Source organism: Carassius carassius, chromosome 33 (genome assembly GCF_963082965.1).
Source record: "Carassius carassius chromosome 33, fCarCar2.1, whole genome shotgun sequence".
NCBI classification, from domain to species: domain Eukaryota; kingdom Metazoa; phylum Chordata; class Actinopteri; order Cypriniformes; family Cyprinidae; genus Carassius; species Carassius carassius.
Genome location: NC_081787.1, coordinates 11867333 through 11887261, shown reverse-complemented (window position 1 = coordinate 11887261; position 19929 = coordinate 11867333). Strand labels below are relative to the sequence as shown.

The window sequence follows — 19929 nt, the reverse complement described above, 5'->3', positions numbered from 1 at the left end:
TGCACCATGAAGTGAAAAGCTTCCACTTCAGGGCGTACAGTTTCCTCGTAGAGGGAGCTCTGGATTGGAGTAGGGTCTCCACAACCTCAGTTGAGAGACCAGCTGCTACCAGTTGTGCCCCCTCAGGGGCCACACCCACAGCTTCCACAACTCCGGGCGAGGGTGAATTATCGTGCCCTGCGCCTGTGAGAGTAGGTCTGTCCTGATCGGTATCTCCCACGGAGAGCCGTCGAGGAGCGAGACTAGATCTGAGAACCATACTCGGCCCGGCCAGAACGGGGCTACTAATTACAGACGGACCCCGTCCCGGCGTACTCTCGCCAGAACTCCCGGAAGCAGAGCGATAGGGGGAAAAGCGTACAGACGAAGCCTCGGCCAGGTCTGTACCATAGCGCCCAGTCCCAGAGGAGCTGGATGAACTAGAGAGAACCAGAGGGGACATTGTGACGTCTCCTGAGTCGCAAAAAGGTCTACTTGAGCCCTGCCAAACACTCTCCATATCTGATCTACCACCCGTGGGTGAAGTCTCCATTCCCCGGGCCTCGGCCCCTGCCTCGACAGTATGTCTGCTCCCATATTTAACTTCCCAGGAATATATACTGCTCTTAATGAGAGGAGTTTGTTCTGGGACCAGACCAGGATCTGGTGCGCCAGCTTGTACAAAGGGCGCGAACGCAGACCGCCCTGGTGGTTGATGTAAGAGACCACTGATGTGTTGTCGGTGCGCACCAACACATGGTGACCTCTCAGGTCTGGGAGGAAGTGCTTCAGTGCACGATAAACTGCTAGCATTTCTAGACAATTGATATGCCACGTTAGATGGCGATCGCTCCACAGACCACGGGAAGGGTGGCCACTCATGACCGCACCCCAGCCGGTGAGGGACGCGTCCGTCGCTAGTGTCACACGGCGACAAGGAGCTCCCAGCACCGGGCCCTGATTCAAGAACCAAGGTTTCTTCCACATGTCGAAGGCACGGAGGCAGCGCTGCGTGACCTTGATAGTGCGAAGCGGATTGCCCCTCGGGGAAAATCCCTTGGTCTTGAGCCACCACTGTAGGGGTCTCATGTACAGCAGGCCAAGAGGTATCACGTTGGACGCAGCTGCCATCAGACCCAACAATCTCTGAAATTGTTTGACAGTGAGTGACTGGCCTTCTCTGACTCTCTTGACTGAGATGAGGATCGACTCGATACGAGCAGGGGACAATCGTGCCTGCATCGCGGTCGAATCCCATACTACGCCTAGATAGGTGGTTCTCTGAGCCGGAGAAAGTACACTCTTCTTGGCGTTCAGTCTCAAACCCAGCTCCCCCATATGTGCGAGAACGACATCTCGATGTCGAACCGCAATCTGCTCTGACTGAGCTAAAATCAACCAATCGTCGATATAATTGAGAATGCGGATGCCCTGCGTGCGCAGGGGGGCCAGAGCCGCATCTACACACTTTGTGAAGGTGTTTATGTTTGTTTCTAGGAATGATTATATGGCTGTTGTGGGCCTGAGTATGTCAGGCAGACTGATGGTCACCTAATTAACTTTCTTTTACATGTTTAATGTAGTTTACTTGCCTCAGCAATTTTTATTTCATTACATTTTGATGGACTTTAACATATAACATCTACAGACTGCTTAAGGAACTTACTCTACACATGCAGTCAATAGAAATATTTATGGTAATTTAACAATACCAACACCCAATTAGTCTTAATTGTTATTGGGTTTTTATTTTTTACTTAGTTCAAACCAAAATCCTGGCTGACTTGCTCTAAATAAAACAAAGATTATTGGATTATGCTTTATAAGAAAATACTATTTCAGTCTTTCCGCTTAAAATGTGTTTAATGTGTTACTTGGCATTTCTTTTTGTAGTTAATTGTGAATTTCTAGCAATTCCTGAGCAAGCGTAAATCCTACTCCAATTCTACACCAGCAGTTTTGTGTAATTTTGAAAATGGATTACAGATATAATTATTAAAAACAGATGTGAGGTCAGCCAAGCCATGATTGTCATATGACAAGGTCAGTGTCCAGCCTTGAGATTCAGCCTTTTAAAAATCCCATCGTATTCAGAGAAAAGACAGATGCCACAGTGTTAACCTATGAGTGATTAACAATCGCCTGTGTCAATGATCACGCAATGCTGTTAAAGCTAAACTTTGTACGCTGTTGCTGCTGCTTTTGTCTGCATAGTCTTTTTGAAAGCAATTTTTTCATCAACTATGTTCTGTCAATTGAAAATATGGACCTATTTTACTCTTTCTTTGAAGCTACAATCATGTTCAGAGAAGGTTTTTTCTTATATTTTCCAGAAATAATGGGATAAACAGATGTAGCATTGAAGAAGAGTTAAATTACACTTGTGTTATGTGTATGCAAGTGCATTGCATTTAATTTTGTCTGTGAATTCCAGCAGCTTTAAACCTTGAATTAAAATCAGCAGATAACTAATGGTCTGGTGCAGTATATAGAAAACTTGGTGCCTAAGAAATGTGCAAAGGAGATGTGGCAAATATCTGCCACAAGTAATTTTAGGCAGATATGCCTCATATTTCATCTTATTAAATCTAAGGTCGTTGCAAAAACATGCAAAAATACAAAAACCTAAATTGTACCTATGCATGAAATACACTGCCATCTCCATCTTAAATGATTACTAGAGGCAGTCAGAAGCCAACAACTGTCAGGACTCCAGGCTGATCAACCTGGTTCTGTCTTTTTCTGTCTGCGTTTATGGTTGTCAAGTGCATCTAGCACATGGTTTCTGACTTGTTTGCCATGTGCTCCTTTGTTTGTCATGTCTTGGCCCCGCCCCCTCCTTTTTATTAGTCCATTTGCCTCACCTATCGTTGCTCATTGCCCTGCTCACTTGTTGCCCTACCTATTCCCTTGTGTGTGTTTTTCTGTGCCAGATTGTTGTTTGCTCTTGAGCTTTCAGCATCAAGTTGTCTTTCTATGTCAGTTTGTCCAGTCTAGTTTTTTTCCTGTTGGCTCCAGGATTCTCTGTCTGTCCTGCCCTCCATCTCTGTCAACCTCCTGCTGGGCTTTTCCATGCTGATTTATTCTCCTAGCCTGCCTGGAATCCGGAGGTTTCTTGTCCAGAACTGGTTCTGTTGGATTTGTCTTCTGGATCTCCCTCCTACCTGACTCTGGCCCTCCAAGCCTGCACATCTGCTTGTTCCTGGAGACTTCAGTTTGTGTCCTTTGCCACTCATGAGGTTTCCCTGCTATGTTGTGACTGTTGATTGGCCAGTGATTAATTGTTTTTTGCTGAGTTTGCTCTTTCAAATAAACCATATTATTATTCACCTGAATTTGGGTTCTCTTTCTCTGTTAGTGTTTGAGACAGAAATTTAAATTCTTTTTCATACAGATTATGGCTTTTCTGACACATTTAACTTGCTTAGTAGCTCACCTTGTACAAGCACTCAAGCACTTGGTTGTGTGTCCTGATAAACAAGGTGTGAGAAAAGAGTTGTATAAGACTTGTAGAAGCAAGCTAAAATGACATGGTTACTTCAGCAATTGTGCTTTTATCTCACATTTGCTGTTTCTAACAGTATAGGTTGGGATTAGGGTATCATTTGACATTTTTTACACTATTTTTAAACTTTTAGCACCATTCATGGGACATTTCATTTCCAAAATGCTACAATATATACAACAACCAATGTAATAAAATGTCATATTTGTATTTTGTTAATAAAACAGAAATGCTTTTAGTGACACTCACTGGAAATTTCCACTTTGAAAGTTTCACAAACTTGCTAGAAGCAACATAATATAATTGTACACGTTTTAACATGTTTTCCCAATTAACCTGGTATAGATGAGAGATTGGCAGATGGGTCCAGACTCTTTCTTTTTTGTCAGTCCCACGTTACATTTTCAGGGTGGAAAGAACTAAAGGGTTTAGACCAAGAGATAGCTCTACATTCATTGTACATGACTTACTATGTGGTTTAGAGTCATTCTTTATCTTTCTAAATTGCATGAGGTAAAAAAGTTCTGTACTTGAGATTTACAAAACTATTTATCTAGAGGATCTCTGGCGTTTTGTTCTGTCTCTGTGTATTGCCTTTCTGCCTTAGAACATATTTGTAATCTTGTATAAATGCCCAGTTATGCACATGGTGTCCACAGCCCTGAAAATGGTTCACAAGACTTAACAAACTGACAAATCGCCACATGGACCAACAGTGCCATCTACTGATGGGATGATAGATTATAAATTGTAAATAAATGCGCTGTCTGCTGTATGTCTTTTGCTTGTTATTTTGTGGTTTTACCCCTGTTGTATTGTCTTTTTATAAAAGAAATTTGCTTTGGGTGTGTGTTTATTGTAATTCACCTCAGTCTTGTCTCTACTGGTTTTTCTCCATACCTAAATAAATGAATGGTATGGTGTAAAAAGACAAAGTCTTCATGCGCATAGAGAAGGGAAAAACAAGAGGTCATTTGTTTATCTTTTTGAAACACTTTTTGAAACAAATGATTGCATATACTGAATGTAATGACATTCAATGTTATTGAGATGTAAGATGAGTGTTAAAGCAACAAATTATTACAGAAAAGACTGTATCCTCATGTTGTGCACCAAATTTTAACATCTGAATTTTCGCCTCTCACCACTATGCATGTTCCCTCATCACATTAATGCAATCAAAAGGAGCACTTGAAATCCGTCAGATGCTACGTTTAGTCCCATTATTCAAACTAGTCATAATGAGTTTTCATAATGGAAGTGTCAACTGAAAAAAAAAAGTAAAAATTGGCCCACTTGAGTTATGCCAGCCATCGGTTCAAGCGCATGGGAGCTCTTGAGGTCATAACTAAAACTCCTGCTGCATGGATTCATGCATATTTGTTGAGTGTTTTCTCTTTTTCTTTAATCCAGATTGTGTATGCATGAACGATGGAGCAAGAATGCAAGAGGAAGAGATGCAGCAAACAATGACACATGGAAGTTGAATTTAAGGACAGTCTTTAAATGTGAGTGTGAGACATTTTTTGGAAACTGTGCTAAAAAAAATAACTGTTTCAGAAGTTGAAAGACAAAATGGAATGCTTATCAGCCATTGACTCTCAACATGAGGTAGGTCATTGTTACAAGGGAAGGAAGGGTGTATGTGGAGTTTGTTGGGGATGAGAGTAAAACTCTGTAAAGTTCAGATTTATCACATCGGGCAGATAGAGACACCTGTCGCCTGTGAAACCAGCATGTGAAGCTAAGACTATCTATGAGAGTTGCTCTTCTCTGCCCTGAGGGACGCACATGCACAAACACATGCCACTGCCTTTTTCTAAACTCTGTCTTAGTTAATTCTTACTGTTTGAACCCAAGTAGATTATAAAATATAATTCCTTTTCTTAATCTCTATCCCTCTGTTTTTGATATTGTCAAATGACCTTAGAGAAGTTATATATAAACTACCATACAACTTTTAGTGTTGGTACATATATTTGTTTGCTTGTTTAATTCTCGCTCACCAAGGCTGCATTTTTATGATCAAAAAAGTGTAATCATTCCAATCACATGGAAGCAACTTCAGAATGGGGAAGAAAGGGGATTTAAGTGGCTTTGAACGTGGAATGGTTGTTGGTGCCAGAAGGGCTGGTCTGAGTATTTCAGAAACTGCTGGGATTTTCACGCACAACATTTCTAGGGTTTACAGAGAATGGTCCGAAAAAAAAAATTTTTCAGTCAGCAGCAGTTGTGTGCATGAAAATGGCTTGTTGATGTCAGAGGTCAGAGGAGAATGGGCAGACTGGTAAGAGATGATAGAAAGGCAACAGTAGCTCAAATAAAGTAAAAAAAAAAAAAGTGAGTGGGCAGCTATCAGTGGTGGATGAAGTACACAAATCAAGTACTTGAGTAAAAGTACAGATACGTATTATAAAATATTACTCCAGTAAATGTAAAAGTTCTCCTTTTTCAATTTTACTTTATTTTGTAAAAGTAAAAAATACTTGATTTTTTAAGTACTTAAGTAAAAAAGTACCAAAAATAGATTTAGCAATTTTATATAGGCTACTTAATTTAATTTTATGTTAGCACATATTTTTATAATCCTACTGCTCAAAATACCTGGGATTTTCCATGACCTCTTCAAGATATATTTTTGTTGTTAATATGGGCTATGTTGACAAGAGCACTGTGAAGCTTACACTGCGATTTACCTTTTTTGTTTTAAAGTTTGTTGTTTAGCAGAACATCACAATTATATATGACATGAGAATAAGGTCTGAAGTTAGGAAGAACAATTTAAGGAAAATATCATTATATTTTCCTAATGATTTTTTTCTTCTCAAACCAAATGCCCCCAGAGGGCATCACTTCCCACTTTGATAATTACTGTAGTTACCATGTTCTGAACATCACATCCTTTCTTTTCCCCCACATGTAATCTATCTAGGTGGTTGAATGAAAATATTTGGACTTTATTTGTAAAAATTACCTCAACTTAGCACCAGCAAGCTTGTTATAGCTAGACAGCATCAGATAACAATATTTACTTATTTCCAGTATGGTCTACTCGGCTAGTTAATCCAAACAATATAAAAAATGTATACTGTTGATAAACAATATAAGTCATGGTATTGAGCCTGGAGATAGCATTGTACATTCACTCCCCCCACCTACAATTCCTGCCGGCTCAAGACTCGAACTAGCAACTTTTGGATTATGAGTCCTTATCTCTAACTATTATACCCTGATATTTTGTGCAATAACCACTCGTTACAAACTCTTTGTTGCTATGCACACACTTTTATCACCATTGCAGTTAATTTTATATTGCTTGTGATAGATATGAAGGACAGATATGAAAGCCAATACATTTTTGACTGGACCCGTTGTTATTTTTGCACATTATTTTGGACTTGAATTTTGTGATAGTTTTTATTAGATGCTTTCCCAATTTAATTAACTGTGTAGAAGTTTTTAATTTTGCAACACAAATGTGACAAATAAGCTCTTAACTTGAAAAAACTTTCTATTAATTTATTTTATTGCGAATGAAATGACTTGATTTGGTTTGTGATTTAAACTTGCTATTCTACAAAAAAAAAATCATATTGATGAAAAATTGTGATTCTGTCCATTTAAAGATTTTTTTAGAGGACCAATGTTGTACTGAGTAGCATTTAATAAATTAATTCACTCATATTGGATTGACAGTTTTGTGCTTAACTTTAAACTGCTTGAGTAAAACCTGAAGTTCTGAAGCTGCACTGTAAAAACCAAAAAAAAAAAAGTTGAGAGCTCAAAAACCTTCGGAAGCTGGTTGCCTTAAACGTAAGTTTTGTCAACTTTTTTTTTTTTTTTTTTTTTTTTTTTTTAAGCAACTTCAATATCAGGTTTTGTAAACTTATGGAGTTTTTATCATTTAAAAATATATTTCTAGTCAACTAAACACAAAATTGGAAGTTTAACTAAAAGTTCACTTAACTTAATATATTATGTTGATTAAACATGCACAACTTTTGTCAAGTTTGTACAACTAATTGACCTGTTGAGCAAACTAAAAAATCTGCTGAAGCTGGTTGCCTTAGTCATAAGTTGGGCCAACTTAAAATTTTAAGTCAACCAAACACAAAATTGAAAGTTTAACTAAAAGTTCACTTAACTTAATATATTATGTTGATTGAACATGCACAAAAGTTTGTACAACTTATTGACCTTTAAGTTGAGCAAACTCAAAAATCTGCTGAAGCTGCTTGCCTTAAAATTTTAAGTTGGCCCAACTTATGATTTTTTGACGTGTGTGTGTGTGTGTGTGTATGTGTATATATATATATATATATATATATATATATATATATATATATATATATATACAGTACAGAACAGACCAAAAGTTTGGACACACTTTCATGACTATGAAAATTGTAGAGTCACACTGAAGGCATCAAGGGCTATTTGACCAAGAAGGAGAGTGATGGGGTGCTGCGCCAGATGACCTGGCCTCCACAGTCACTGGACCTGAACTCAATCGAGATGGTTTAGGGGTGAGCTGGACCGCAGACAGAAGGCAAAAGGGCCAACAAGTGCTAAGCATCTCTCGGGGAACCCCTTTAAGACTGTTGGAAGACCTTTTCAGGTGAATATATAGGCTGAATATATATTATATATATATGTATATATATATATATATATATATAATTACAATGTCAAACAAATGTCACCCTATCCAAATTTAGCACATACAGAAACAGCAAACATTTTATATATTTCAGTTTGGTTTACATGATGGACAGTGTATTAGATTAGAGCACTTTATGTCTGTCTGGACTTTGCTTTTAAACATGCACAGACACACTGCAGAGATTTCAATCTTCAAGTCTCTCTTATCTGCGTTTCAAATATCTTAACCTGATTTACCCTGCATTCCCTTTTTTTCTCAGTGGCTCAAGCCGAGATATCTGATGCTTTGATGTTTTGTCACACTTTTATTCTCTCATTTAATTTATTTATTTATTTTACAAGTAAACACTTCACGCATCATCGTGGGAGAGAACATTTCAAACCATCTCATGCCATCAATCAGTTGTGCACTTTTAAATGGGGCAGCAGCTCCTGCCACACTCACTGCCAAGGCTGCTCATTCTCTACATTACAAAACATTAGCTCACCAAGCCCACTTAGAAAGTTGCCTTTGTCTGGTGATTTTCAGCTGCTGCGATCCAAACTTCTCTCAGGTGGTCTTGGTGAGAGCACTGTCGATATTTACCAAGCCTGTGATAATTTGGATCAGTCTGCAATCAATCCCAAGATTTTAAATGCCTTCAAACAGCTCAAATTATTGTGTTCGTCTGGTAGTTTTGACATTTTCCTTTCAATGTGTCTATGTGCTGTATTGCCACAGAGTTTCAATTGAACATGTCAGGAGAGCAGACAGTTATGTTCAGTGAGTGTCTAGTCAGCCCAATGTGATTTGTGTTACCAAAACACCTCTGAAAAGCCATTTAAACACCATTGTAACACCACCAGACAATATAAGTGTGTGTGGTGTGTGTGTGTGTGTGTGTGTGTGTGTGTGTGTGTGTGTGTGCGTGTGTGTGTGCGTGCGTGCGTGCGTGCGTGTGTGTGTGTGTGTGTGTGTGTGTGCGTGCATGTGCATGCGTTGTTGTAAGGTACTGAGCCATGCAAGCACTTGCTGGGAGTAATAAAACTCCAAACGGAACTTTTGAGCAATCCAAGAAGCACAAGGAGAAAACTGCACGATGCCAGAGAGGAAATGAGCCAGACTGTCCTATGGCTACAAAGCACTGTTAAATCACCTCCCACCATCAGACTACAGAGTGGGTGGATGCTGAGGACATCATCATCACAGATATCTGAGCAGGACTGCCAGGGGGCCACGGGGGTGGTGGGAGACCAATGTGAGGTTTCTCATCCAGCGCCAGATCACTTTGGGAATCCGCATCATGTGGAAAGGGAAGGAGGAGAGGAAACCGTAGGCACCTCCCCCCACCCCCATGAGCTTCTGCACACCACAGAATCTCATTTTTGATTTATGAAGAGGTTGCCATGATATTGAATTGCACAACTACTGAGATACAAATGGAGCAAACCAGTTAAACATAACAGGTCTTGAAAAGTCAGCCACAGTGAAAAAAGCCCTTCGTGAAAATCTAAACTGCAGTCAAAACATGTTGTCTCCTAGAATCAGATCAAAGGGATGGTTCACCCACAATGAAAATCCTGCTTTCATTTACTCATCCTCACGTTGTTCCAAAACTATATGGACATTACAATGGAAGTCGGTGGTGTCCAAAACGGTTTGCTTGCTATATTCTTCAAAATATGTTCTTTTGTGTTCAGAAAATAGTTATACAGGGATTTGATAATAATGACTGAAAATTTTTAGTTTGGGTGAACTATACCTTTAACATTTTAGTGTTTTTTGGTGTTTGTTGTTTAAGTCAGAATTCAGGATTTTGTTTTATTTTTTAATACAACCCTAACAAAAAAAAAAAAAGCCAAAGAAATATAGAAAATAAATTTTGGTCTTAGGCTAAAATATTAAAATACAATGAACTTTTTTATTAGTAGTATCTAAGCTCTTTGGGGCCCTCCAACAATATGAAATGTGATGTCCCTCGATGGGAAATGAGTTCTGATGGAGATTAGAGACATCACAGATAGTTTGAGCACCATCTAGTGGCGAAGAATTGTAATAACCGATAAACCAAGCCTACTCTGCCTCAGAACATACTTGAGAGGTGATGGGCTTGGATAGGGTTAAATGTTGAACAAGAGGGACAAAGGCCATAAAGTTGATAAAACAAAATTACACGCACCTTGGTTTACCGTTAAATAAATAACAATTATCTCTTGAATTTTCTTTAAAGGTGCTGGTAATATAAAATCTAAATAAAATTATTAAATTGGATCAAACAATGAATCGTTTATATGTGGTTATAGTATAATAGTGTAACTGGAGAAATCTACTACTTAATTTATACGGTGAAGCTTAGAGAAAGAAAAAAAAAAGAAAACGTTGCATAATTAACCCTACAGAAACTGTTAATTGATTTGTAGTTTTTCTCTAATGGTTATTGATTGCCATGGTGCCATGTGGTGGAGTAGTGTTGTCATCTGTCCGCATACAGGGGGTGCTCGAGTGTAATTTCTGCCGCTCTCCAGCTGTTGGCGTGTGACTCACAGCTGTAGAGCTTCAGTTCTCTCCACGGTCAGGGATGCTGACGGGTCATGTCAAGAGAAGAGGCGAGTGGAACCTAAGTACTCCTGAACTTTTCTTCTCCTGGACAATATACTGAAAAATCTGAAGACATTTCAAAGAAGACTTTGCAGCTCAAGTGTGTTCGTCTATATCGTGCTATAAGAAACTGATTAATCAGTAGTATTAAATCGCTTTCGTCGGACATGTAAGTAGATACTCACTGCCTGTAACACCGCATTTACTTTGCAAACGAACGCCTAAACGCGACGAGACTAACGCGACTAAGATTCGCGTCGCAGTTTATATGTAACGGTAATGTAAAACTCTGTCGTTGTGGTTCTCATGGTTTCTTTTAGTGGCGGGTCATCATAAAATGTTTCCAGAGAGAGGAAGCTTGACTTTCCTCACTTGGGTTTTGATCGTGACGCTGACATGTGAAGCGAGAGGTGAGTAATGTTGTAGGCTACATTACGAGGCATTCATTCATTAGGACATAATTAGAGGCCATTTCCTTTGACGATACCGGCCAAATTTAGCAGTCTAATGCTGATTTTATATTCTTGGTTCATAAATAAGGCATTTCAGTGTAACTTTTAGAAGATCGTTATTTGTATGTTTCACTTTTTAACTCTTGAGCTATTGCGCATGCAAGTAAGAAAATAAATTAAAAAAAAAAAATAGAAGTGTTCAAATATTATTACAAATAAATAAATCAGTAAAAGCACATAATTATTCATTATTTTACACAGGACTTTTGGGGGAAAATGTGAATGTGTTTTGCCCTGTAAAAACTATACTTGACTTTAAATTGAAATTTAATTGTTGCATTATTATTATTATTTGTAATAAATTTTAACAACATTCTGTAGTTATAAGTTCAATGCACTTTTTCTTTTTTAGCATATTTGAAGTTAAAACTGACAATAAAAATGTGTAGAAATTATGAGTCAAATATTAGGCCTATTATAATTATTAAAACTGATCAAATCAAAAATGTTATTGTAGGATAACAATAAAACTTTTTAACAGTGCTACTGAACCAATTTTAGTATCTTGTATGGTCAAGACATTAAAAAGTTACCTTTTGCATGCCCAGTTTGTTTATTGTCTATTTTTTAAGCACATCGGGGAACGGGCCGACCGTGTTCTGTGTTTACAGACACAGCAGACTAACCGCAGACACAAATTAAGTTATTCTTTTGAAGTCCGACATCTATATCTGCTCTGAGGTGTCTCAGACCAAACAAGAGGTCCCTGTTCCTTGAACTGTAACAGAAATTTAGAGGGACATAATTCAGTGTTTCCTGCCAAGTTGAAAAGAAATGTACATAAATCAAAGCCTAACTAACTGTGCTGGAGATTGTGTATTGGACAGTTGAGTCAGGAACGGTGTTGACCTTCTGCACATGTTCCATCATCCTGCTGCGAGCCCAAAGGACATTTTACTGTCTCTTAGAGGAAAATAAATATAAAAAGCATTTAAAAGAAAAAGCTATTTGTGTGTGTTGTGCAATATCTTAGTTTATTTTATCTTTGATTAAAATTCCTTTAAAATTAATGCATTGACTCATACCGGGATGCCAGAGCTGTTTATCTTTTATGGTGGCTTAGTCATTTATGGTCTCATTTATGTCCCTATTATCTGAAACAATATTATTGGGTCTGGTATAATAAATCTGGAAGAGCTAACTGTGCAGTTTACTCTGTTAAAGGTGATTACTATTATTGTGCCCATAAGAATGCCAGGTTAACCCACAAGTCTGAGCCTGACCTCTATTAAGTAAACAATCCATTGTCTCCTCTGTTTGTTGGTCCATTTGTTGACTCTATCGCACATTGTGTGCTATGAGCTCTTCTTAAGGGGGGTTCCTAATCTGTGTTGTCCTTGGATTGCTCTTCCTTTTTCCCCTATCAGCCATTCTTGGAATTCTGGGCCCCAGATTTCTGTGTGTTAAAAGTAGTGAATAAGGGAAAGAGGAGTGAGTTTTATGGCATGTGAGTAAACAGCCTGTCTGTGGCTGCTGAATGAGGTGTATTTCAGTTGAATTGCTAAAACTGACATGCTTTAAGATGTCATTTTCAATTAACAATTAGGAAATGTTTGAGGAAACCCTTTGTGAAATTGCTTTAATAGATTGTGTCTATTATGTCTTTAATAGATCTATTCATTGTTGGGTGAAGTGACTATTATGTTGTGGAGAAACACAATATGGAGCTTAAGGCAAGACAGTTAATGGATGTGTTTCCAGTGACACTTTGGCACTGTGTGTCAAGATCAGTACTTCGCGACACAAACACTTGTTTCCCTAGAATTCTGGAAGAGCAGACAAATGACTTCATTGTAGAGAAAGAAAGAAAAAACAGATTGAGCAAAGCAGGTCTTTCCTGATTATATTTATATTTCAGTGCTACTTTATTTGCCTGTAGCTATTTTACTTGTGAGAAATGAAGTTGGTGGTGAATCTGTATGCTTTTAAAAATCATGATATTCAATAAAATCTGGATATAAAATTTTAATTAAAAGTAAAAAATAAAAATAAACTTCAAAGCATGACAAGTTCCCACAATTTTGCGTAAAATAAAGTGCAAAAGTTAATGTAGTGAGCTTTTGCCATTGATCAAGATATCACTGAATATATTTATTGAATGGTCAACTTATCATTTGAACAACAATTTTTCTGAAATTAATTTAATCTAAGTTAAATTATATTAAATTAATGTAAATTAATGTAGTTTTTACAGAAACCATATTTATTTAATTATATTTATTTTATTTTATCCGGACTGTCAGTGTTCATTAATTGTGTGGCTTTTTAGTGATTCTTTCTGCAGGTTACATCATTTCTCAAGTAGTTGTCGACAACTTACTAAGTGCATCACTGACCCGCTAGATCAACCAGTTTATTCAAAAATGGTGATTCATTCAAGAACGAAACAAGAGACTTCCATCATTGTAGTCACTGAATCATCTGTTCAGCCAATTCTTCAGTTCAGTTCAATTCAATTCTGTTTATTTTGGTCCATACAGACACCTTTTCACAAAAAAATAAATAAATGAACATCATTTCCGAAGAAGGAATAGGCAGAATCGTTGCTTATTTACCCAATCCTTTATACATATTTAACCGATGTACATCACTTTTTCACTAGATTTGATAATACAAGATAAACAAGTTACATAATACATTTTCCAAAATGTACATACTTAATTACAAACATACATAATTTACAGAAGTACACATTCCAAATATTACTTTAATATGTTAAATAATACGTACACTATTTATTGATGAGTCATATAATTATTTACCACCATCTTTTTATAAATTTTCTTAAATTTGCAAAGTAAATTACATAACTTGAAGTCTTATCACAATTATTTCATAGATTAATCCCTTTGACAGATATTCACTTATTTTTTGCATTAGTTTTTGCCCTTACTTTTAAATTTATACATTTATACATTCCTCTTAGTTTATACTGTCCTTCTCTTAATTTGAACAGCCTCTGAATACAATTTGTAAGTAAATTATTATAAACTTTGCCTGTGCTGTATATAAATCAACTAAACCAGCTAATTTTAAAGTATGAAAAACAATTTGTATGTTGGTTCGTAATAATCAACCTGTTTAACAGTTCTTATAGTTTTTTTTTTTTTTTTGTAACAGATTTAATTAATTTTGTATTAGTTTTATATGTATGACCCCACACCTCCACACAATAAGTAATGTATGGAACTATGAGTGCACATTACAATATATATATAATGTTTTTTCATTCAAAGTATGTTTTGTTTTAATTAATATTTCAGTGGATTTGGTCATTTTTGTTTTTACATAATTTATATGCAATTTTCAACATAATTTATGATCAATTATAACACACCAAAATGTATTTTCATTGTTTCTTTCTATTTCCTCATTGTTCATCCTTATTTTAACTTTATTGTTACTTTGTCAATTACTAAATATTATAAACTTTGTTTTACTTAAATTGACTGAAAGTCTATTATCATCTAACCATTTTTTTAAACTGATCAATTCGATTTCCACTGTATTCAGAAGCTGTTCCAAATTTTTCCCCGAACAATATAAATTTGTATCATCAGCGAACAAAACAATTTTTAATACCTCAGAATTTGTTTAAAACATTTTTTTCGGGAAAGAAAACAACACAATGTGTGTTGCAACTTGCAACAGTTCTGTTGTGGTTTTGACCTGACCTCAGTTTTGTTGTTAGGAAATTAAGTTGTATATGATTAACGTTGACTACTGAATACTAAAATTTACTTTTACTTGTCTGTTCTGTTGTGTTCTGCTGCTGTTTGTTTGGAACTATTTTCATTAACCCAATTTTCACAAAAGCAAAAACAGTAAACAATGACAATAATATGTGTAGAATAGAAGTCACTTAATATTATGGCTGTCACTTTTGTGAAAAAAAGCATTTTCGATTTTTAAGACATAAGTGTTCATTGAATCGATTGTAAAATCGATTTTCCATGTCAAAAAAAGACTTTTCCTTTTTCAACGCCAAATAACAGATGAACGTAAAGAGAGTGCTGGAAACAAACAAGTCAGCAATATTTCTTATTTATTGGCATTAGAGCTGTAATCGGGCCTTAAAAGTTAGGCCCGACAGGACCCTAGCCCGACAGGTTTTCGGCCCGAGCCCGACAATACATTTTGATTGACAGCTTTTTAAAAGCCCGAACCCATTTACAGTCCGACATTCAAATATGCGCGCGCACACAGCCCTTTTGCCTTTTGTCAAGAATGAGTCATTTATACATGTTTTAACATAATTTATTCATAACTAACGTAGACTAGGCCACTTGGAAGTTGGAATAAATAAATAAAATAAGTCCTCTGTAACATCTTAACATCTCAGCACTCTAAATAGGCATAGGCTCATTTAGCCTATAAATAGACCAACGCACCAATAAAACGAGTCTTCTTTAACAAATTAAATTAAGATAAATTTTAAATTAAGATGGGTATTTGGCAATAACGAAATTAAGATAAAGGCTCCGCCGGATTTGCTTCGCCACTAGCAGCTGACATTTAATAAGAATAATGCCAACATTAGCATATATAGGCCTACTCTGTCTACATTATGCATTTAGGACTCAATGAATATTTAGTTATCATTTAAAAAACCTTAACTCACAGAGATTAGGCTAAGCCTACATGTTTTTGTGGAGGAAAATTATTGAATCCACTGTAGATGTCTTCAGCACGTTCCTGCGCTCACTGATGGTGCATCATTATTCACTCATTATTCTCATTATAAACATGCAAAACTTTTCCAAACCTCAGACTTTGCTTTAGTTGCTGGTGCAACCAAAACATAATCGCCAGAGGCAAGCCTCCGTTACACCTAGGGAGACCGGGGATGGTTGTAACAATTTTGACCTTTCTGTCTATAGCTTGTAGTACTTTGAAGTCAGTGTGTTCAAAATGTGATCCAAACTAGTTACAAGTGTCTGCTATTAAATGACATAGCTATTATCTTTGCAACACAAACAGAAAATGCATGGTTTAGTTTCAAACACGAGGAGTGAAATGTTACAATTCACCCCATAGTCTGGGTTAGTTGTAACATACCCTGGGGTGAGATGTAACATTATGATATCCACCGGGGTGATATGTAACATAATGAAATAAGGATTTTGACAAAAAAAATATTTTGAAAGGTTTTTATTCAACACTGACTTTTCAATATAACTAGTCATAGTAATTACCATTATAAATTGAACTTGAACTCAAAAATTGTTTGTTTGTAAGTGTTAGTATTGGCCATAATAAAATTGAACACTTGAACATTGTGTGTGTGTGTGTGTGTGTGTGTGTGTGTGTGTGTGTGTGTGTGTGTGTGTGTGTGTGTGTGTGTCTGTTAAAGTAATTGACCATAGGAACTAAATTAAAGAACTAAATTAAAGAATTAAACGTTTGTGTGTTACTCTCAGTCATAGTAATTGACCATAATTAAACTTGAACACTTGAACATTGTGTATGTGTAAGCACGTTTGTTACTGTTTGAGTATTGGCCATAATAACATTTAAATTAAATGTGTGTGTGTGTGTGTGTGTGTGTGTGTGTATATGTGTGTGTGTGTGTATATGTGTGTGTGTGTGTGTGTGTGTGTGTGTGTGTGTGTGTGTGTGTGTGTGTGTGTGTGTGTGTGTGTGTGTGTGTGTGTGTGTGTGTGTGTTAGTCACCATCAGAATCACAGTGGTGACAGATGTATGGCACTCCTGGAGTGCAGGCTTCGTGGGCCCACAGAGCACAGGTCAAACACTGAACCCAACCTTCTTTTGGCTTTGAGTTTTTGAAGTGTTCCATGCACACAATACAGAAATTTTCTTCAGCATCTGAGGAATCTGTGTCCTGTGGCTTAATGTTATGCAATTTCTGTTTTTTCTTTCTCTGTGTTATCTTAGACAGCCTAGGGCATTGAATTGACTTGACGTGTTTGTTGCCCTTGTTACCCTTTTTGGGCAAGCTTATTTTCCGTTTCACTTTTTCAGATCTTGCTCTCTGCTCTTCTTCCAAGGCCATCTTGACAGGTGTATCAGTGAGTATTGCTGTATGTCTCCTCTTTCTTCCTGTTGCTGTGATTTTTCTTGGTACAGCTTTTGGTAAGGGTCGCACGTCACCTGGGCTAAAGCTTGATGAGGCAATAGAGAAGTGGCCTAGAGGAGTGGTAAGAAGGGCAGCTGGAGGAGTGGCCTGGTAGGCAGGTGAAGGAGCAGTCAGGTGAGCAGCTGGAGGAGTGGTCAGGTGGGCAGCTGGAGGAGTGGTCAGGTGGGCAGCTGGAGGAGTGGTCTGATAGGCAGCTGAAGGAGCAGTCAGGTGGGCAGCTGGAGGAGTGGTCAGGTGGGCAGCTGGAGGAGTGGTCAGGTGGTCAGCTGGAGGAGTGGTCAGGTGGGCAGCTGGAGGAGTGGTCAGGTGGGCAGCTGAAGGAGCAGTCAGGTGGAAAACTTGAGTTGCCGCCTTTTGGGCAGTTGGAGGAGTGGTCAGTTGGGCAGCTGGAGGAGTGGCCTGGTGGATGGCTGGATCAAGACGATCTGTGACTTGTGAAGGTGTAAACTCACTCTCACTGAATATGTCTGGATTGTACGGCCAAATTCCACTGCACTGGAATCCAGCTTGAATATTCTTTGGTGTAGCTGCAGATGGAGCTGCTATCCTCACAATTCCTGGTATGTCATAAATTGTCATGTTCTTTCCTGGATTCATTCTCATCCAGCAATCACTTGCACTGTTTACCATCCTCTTGAGTGGGCCATATACACTCCTGTCGAGGGGTTGGAGTTTATGACTACAGTGCGGGGGGAATGTTAGCATCACAATTCCATTGTTCTTGCAGAAGTCAATGGCTGTAATTGACAAGTGTGAGCAATGGTTATCCAGGAGAAGTAGCAACTTTTTCTCAGGGCTGACCTTGGTGTGGGTTGCGAAGTGCTTCAAAAAGATGACAAAATCCTCCACCTGCATCCATCCTGATTTATTTCCACTTCCAATACTTCCTATTGGCCCATCTCGTACAAAGTGGTCTGCATAACGAAGGCGTGGGAACACAAACATTGGAGGAATTGTGTTGCCAATAGCATTGACTGCAAATGCGAGACTGACCAGTTGACCCCTTTCGCCTGATGTCATTGCCCCAACCTGTTTAGAGCCACGTTTTGCAATCACACGGACCGGAGTTTGCACAGTAGTAATGCCTGTTTCGTCGACATTCCAAATGTCATTGGCAGTTAAGCTGTGCCGCCTTATTATTTCATCAAGTTTTCCAAAAAACATCGCCACATTGTGTTTGTTAAAACTGGATGCCCGTGCAAGGCTTGTGGCCTCAGGGCTCCTAATGGACAAAGTTGGGTTTCTTTTCATGTAAGCTGAAAACCAGTCTGCTCCAGCCTTTAAAGATTCATCCCATGTCTTTGGATATTTGCACTTATATTTCACAGCAAGCTGATACGCAAGTTCTCTCACCTGTAATTTTAATCACATACAAACTTCAGTATTTTCAATATTTCCCCCATCTATCCATCTCTATATTTTAAACACTGCCACCATTCTAAATTGATGATTTTCTCTGAACTCCTATTATATCCCTATTTCTACTCTTTATTCTACTTACCTCACGTGGACACAGTCCATAAAATGCATCAGCTGCCTCCAACAGATACTCAGTCCTAAGTTGTTTTTCTTGTTCCTCAGTGAAGACCCTCTTTCCACTGTGGTAGCCTACTCTCGGAAGTTCACCTGATCCCTTCTCTTCTAACATCCTCCTCTTTTTACAGAATCTGTACAAGGTTACATGGCAAATACCATACAACTTTGCCACAGATCTTATAGACTTTCCCTTTGTCTCATCTGATGCTTTCCTCAAAATTGTGAGAGAAACCCCTCTGTCTGTCTTTCTCTTCCAAGACCTAGGCATACTGAAATTCAAATAAAACATATATAAATTTAACTAAATTTTCTTGGGGTAGGTTATAACGTTTCATTGTTGTTACAACTAACCCAGAGTCTTGTTGTTACAACTAACCCAGAGTCTTGTTGTTACAACTAACCCAGAGTCATGTAGCCATGAACTAGCTCACCTTACAGCTAACAGGCAAAACATTAGCACTAACAACTTGCATGGAAAATATCTACACAGACAGACAATAAACATAATAAAAGTTTGAGGAGTTTAACTACAAAGCAGAAATTCCCATAACAAAAACAAAAAAAGTAAAAAAAGTTACTTTCATACCTCAAAATTGTTTTTTCCACTCTAACATGTGCTGTGTCTCCAACAGGGCTCTACTTTTTCACATGTGGAATAAGAACTAAACTGAGCATGTGCGAAGTGAATCAGGTGATTTGTAACTAGTTCCTGATTGGACATATTGGAGTTGTTACAACTGACCCGTGTTACAACCATCCCCGGTCTCCCCTACTCAGCATCCATTTTCGCATCTTTCTCGCGCTAATCGAAACACATCACATGACCGCTCGTTTACCTCACAAACCGGAGCGCAAGCACGAGCCCGGCCCGAGCCCGCGTAAGATTGTTTAAATAAAGCCCGCACCCGACCAAACCCAAGATCTTCAGCTCTAATTTGCAAGAAGGTTCGTGCAGAATAACAAACAGCAACAAGAGTGCAACATTCTCGAAAAAATATATATGCAGAGGGGACTGCTGCCATAACATAAATGAAAAACATCACTGCAGGCTTCAACCCAG

The 19929-nt window shown here is 37.9% G+C and overlaps 1 protein-coding gene across 1 annotated transcript in view; it reads left to right on the top strand.

The window, feature by feature from the left end:
- The first annotated feature begins 10686 nt into the window (after positions 1-10686).
- Positions 10687-19929, top strand: part of LOC132113743 (fibroblast growth factor receptor-like 1) — a 36555-nt gene continuing 27312 nt past the window's right edge. The window contains exons 1-2 of the mRNA XM_059521709.1: positions 10687-10893; positions 11045-11134. Coding sequence (XP_059377692.1) covers positions 11062-11134 — 73 coding nt within the window. The 5' untranslated portion in view covers positions 10687-10893; positions 11045-11061. The remainder of the gene's footprint in view (positions 10894-11044; positions 11135-19929) is intronic.